The sequence below is a fragment of the Dipodomys ordii genome, unplaced genomic scaffold (genome assembly GCF_000151885.1).
Source record: "Dipodomys ordii isolate 6190 unplaced genomic scaffold, Dord_2.0 Scaffold47, whole genome shotgun sequence".
NCBI classification, from domain to species: Eukaryota; Metazoa; Chordata; class Mammalia; order Rodentia; family Heteromyidae; genus Dipodomys; species Dipodomys ordii.
The window spans coordinates 11,229,258-11,232,502 of NW_012267263.1; the positions used below are offsets into that span (position 1 = coordinate 11,229,258).

The following is a 3,245-nucleotide window of genomic DNA, read 5'->3' on the forward strand; positions in this document are numbered from 1 at the left end:
GCTGTGGCTCAAGTGGTAGAGTGCTAGCCTTGAGCTGAAGAGCTGAGGGACAGCGCCCAGGCCCAGAGTTCAGGCCCCATGACCGGACCCAAAAAAAAAAAAGAAGAGTCACCGAAAGACATATGTGCACTTTAGATGATTTAAGCAATATTAGATAAACTGGAGGAGACCAAAACTAGAGGTAAAAAGACCAGGGGCCAGGCACCCGGTGGCTCACGCCTGTAATCCTAGCTACTGAAGAGGCTGAGATCTGAGGATCGCAGTTCAAAGCCAGCCCAGGCAGGAAAGTCCGTGAAACTCTTATCTCCAATAAAACACTTGAAAACCGGAAGTGGCTCTGTGGTAGAGTGCTCAAGTGGTAGAGTGCTCGCCTTTAGCTGAAGAGCTGAGGGACAGCGCTCAGGCCCAGAGTTCAAGCCCGACAAAAAAAAAAAAAGACCAGGGAGCCAGGTGCTGGTGAAAATATTTTCAATAGCTTGTTTGCAACTTGCCTGGTAACCCAACTTTTATTACCACACAATAATGAAAAACTACTATTTAAAATTATTGCTAATGATTAAGAGATTGGATTGGAGTTGGATGGACCCTTAATCCAATATGACAAGTGTCCTTATCTGACAAGAGGATTGGGGTGTGGCTCACTCCTGGGGATTGGGAGGCAGAGACCTGGTTCATGGGTACTTTACCATGGCAGCTCTAGCATAGTATATTCCAGGCTTCTAGGACAGAACCTGGCATACAGTAGGAGCCCAATAAATGAAATATTTTAGAATTAATGGATGAAAGTAATTCCTTAGCATTATCTGGAGCATTTGGTGCCTATTGATGAAACTTCCTCCCACACACCCTTTAAAACTCTTGTTTTCCATACCAATTAGGTTTTCTTGGTTCGGTCCTAATGCTTAATATGCTTTTTGGAGGTTTTTCTGTTTTGTCTTGTTTTGTTTTTGTCAGTCAGGGGAGCTTGAACTCTGGGCCTGGGTACTGTCCCTCAGCTCTTTAGCTCAAGGCTAGTGTTCTACCACTTGAGCTACAGTGCCACTTCTGATTTTCTGATAGTTTATTGGAGATAAGAGTTTCACGGACTTTCTTGCCTGGGCTAGCTTTGAACCAAGATCCTCAGAGCTAGCCTCCTGAGAGGCTAGGATTACAGGCATGAGCCACCAGCGCCCAGCTTTTTAGTATGCTTTTTAAATCTTCAGTCCTCTCACGCTGTCTCTGTGTTAGCTTTATCCTCTCATAGGTTTCAATTCCCCATTATACATATGAAGGACTCCCAAATCTATAACAGACCTGATCGTGTCCCTACCCTGCTTTAAAAAAATGAAAACAGCTCTTAAAAGTTTACAAATTAAGTGCAAACTGTCAACTGTACTCAGTCCTCACCCCAGTATGCATGAACCCTTTCCTTATAAAACAGTAACCTATGTTCTGCCCACAAAGAACCATTCAAATTTCCCAAGCACACCATGTTTGATTATTTTAATACTTCCCTAATCCTTCTTCCTGAATAGAATGTTCTATTCCCCCTCATCTACCCAGTGGAATACGATTTCAGACCAACCACAAATGCCACACTATCTTTTCAAGCCTATCCTGACCACCATTTGGCTAAAAGACCCACTCCCATCTATTTTCTCATAGCATTTTGTTTGTTCTAAATTTCTTACTGTCACAATAGGTAGCATGTTTCCTGACAGAGCTCTTAAACACTAAAGATTGTTCCTTATTCATAGAACCAAGACCTATACTCCAGGATCGATTATCATTCACACCTGTAATTTTTAACCAAATGGCAACAGAATCCCATCTCAGCACCATTTCACAAAGTACAATAAAGACTTTTGCTGTATTGAGAATTTAAGAACTACCACAAATGTCAAAAATATTAAGTCCAACGATAGTAAAAACATTCAATACTACATGAGATATTTATATCCTTCTTAATAGACCCCAACACAACAGTAAAATCCTACAGAGGGAACATTATTCCCTTACCTCCGGAGGTATGTAGTTTCCTCATCTTCTGTGTTACAAAACTTGTGGGCATGTTTGGCAGCATCAATCACACGAGATCGGTCTCGGGGCCTCATGGGTAATTTCTCTAACTGACAATCTGTAGGAATGGAGAAAGATTTGGTCACGAAAGTCACTGAAAAATATCTTGAGCTGAAAACAGACATTTTCAGTGGGGCCTTTATGTGTTTATTTGTTTTTCAGCTGTAACTCCAGACAGGATCCAAAGAGGAGTGTCACCATCTCATCTCTGGGTTTTATGGAGATTTCATTTACCCTTCTGTGTTAGCCTCTTAAGACACAGGTCAACCTTAAAAGGACACAGGGAAGGGTGAGGGTGGGGCCTTTAATACACTGAAATCTATTACTTTACATTATAATTATTACCATATATTTGTGTCTATAGAAAGATGGATAGAAGCTGGGCACTGGTGGCTCACACCTGTTGTAATCCTAGCTACTCAGGAGGCTGAGATCTGAGGATCACATTTCAAAGCCAGCCCAGGCAGGAAAGTTTGTGAGACTCTTACCTCCAATAAACCACTCCAAAAACTGGAAGTGGTGCTGTGGTTCAAGTGATAGAGCACTAGCCTTGAGCTGAAGAGCTGAGGGACAGTGCCCAGGCCCAGAGTTCAAGTCCCATGACCAACCAAAAAAAAGATGGATAGATACAGATGTATAGATATATAGAGGACTCTTCACTGAAAACAGACATAAACTATATCAGGAATAGTTATAAAGCAGGAAAAAAACTGGCAAGATACAAATTAAGTATCGAAAAGATCACAGGGTATATATAGTCAAGTGGTCAGAATAATGTGAGATTAATGGAGAATGTAGAGAAGGGAGTTAGAGACAATCAGGTAGTTTGCCTATTAGCTTGTGTGCTCTCTGCTGTGAAATACTGACAGAATAACAATACCACTATATCTACAGGAAGATTACAATAGTAGCAACTGGAGGGCAGAAACAGGAATCATGAATTAAATTTTATTTCGCAGGCCTACAAGACCTACAATTGGAAATGCTTAACAGGCAGCTAGAGTTTGAGAAAAGGTACAAGTCAGAGATGAGCATCTGGGGACTGGGTATGTAGCTTAGTGGTAGAGTGCTTGCCTTGCATGCATGAGACCCTGGATTCGATTCCTCACCACCACATAAGCAGAAAAAGCTGGAAGTGGCGCTGTGGCTCAAGTGGTAGAGCATTAGCCTTGAGCTGAAGAGCTGAA

The 3,245-nt window shown here is 41.9% G+C and overlaps 1 protein-coding gene across 1 annotated transcript in view; it reads right to left on the bottom strand.

Moving 5' to 3' along the window:
• The window catches only part of LOC105988218 (chromosome unknown open reading frame, human CXorf56), a 26,914-nt gene that overhangs the window by 21,995 nt on the left and 1,674 nt on the right, over window positions 1–3,245 (bottom strand). The window contains exon 2 of the mRNA XM_013019766.1: window positions 1,999–2,116. Within this exon, the coding sequence (XP_012875220.1) occupies window positions 1,999–2,116 (118 nt within the window). The remainder of the gene's footprint in view (window positions 1–1,998; window positions 2,117–3,245) is intronic.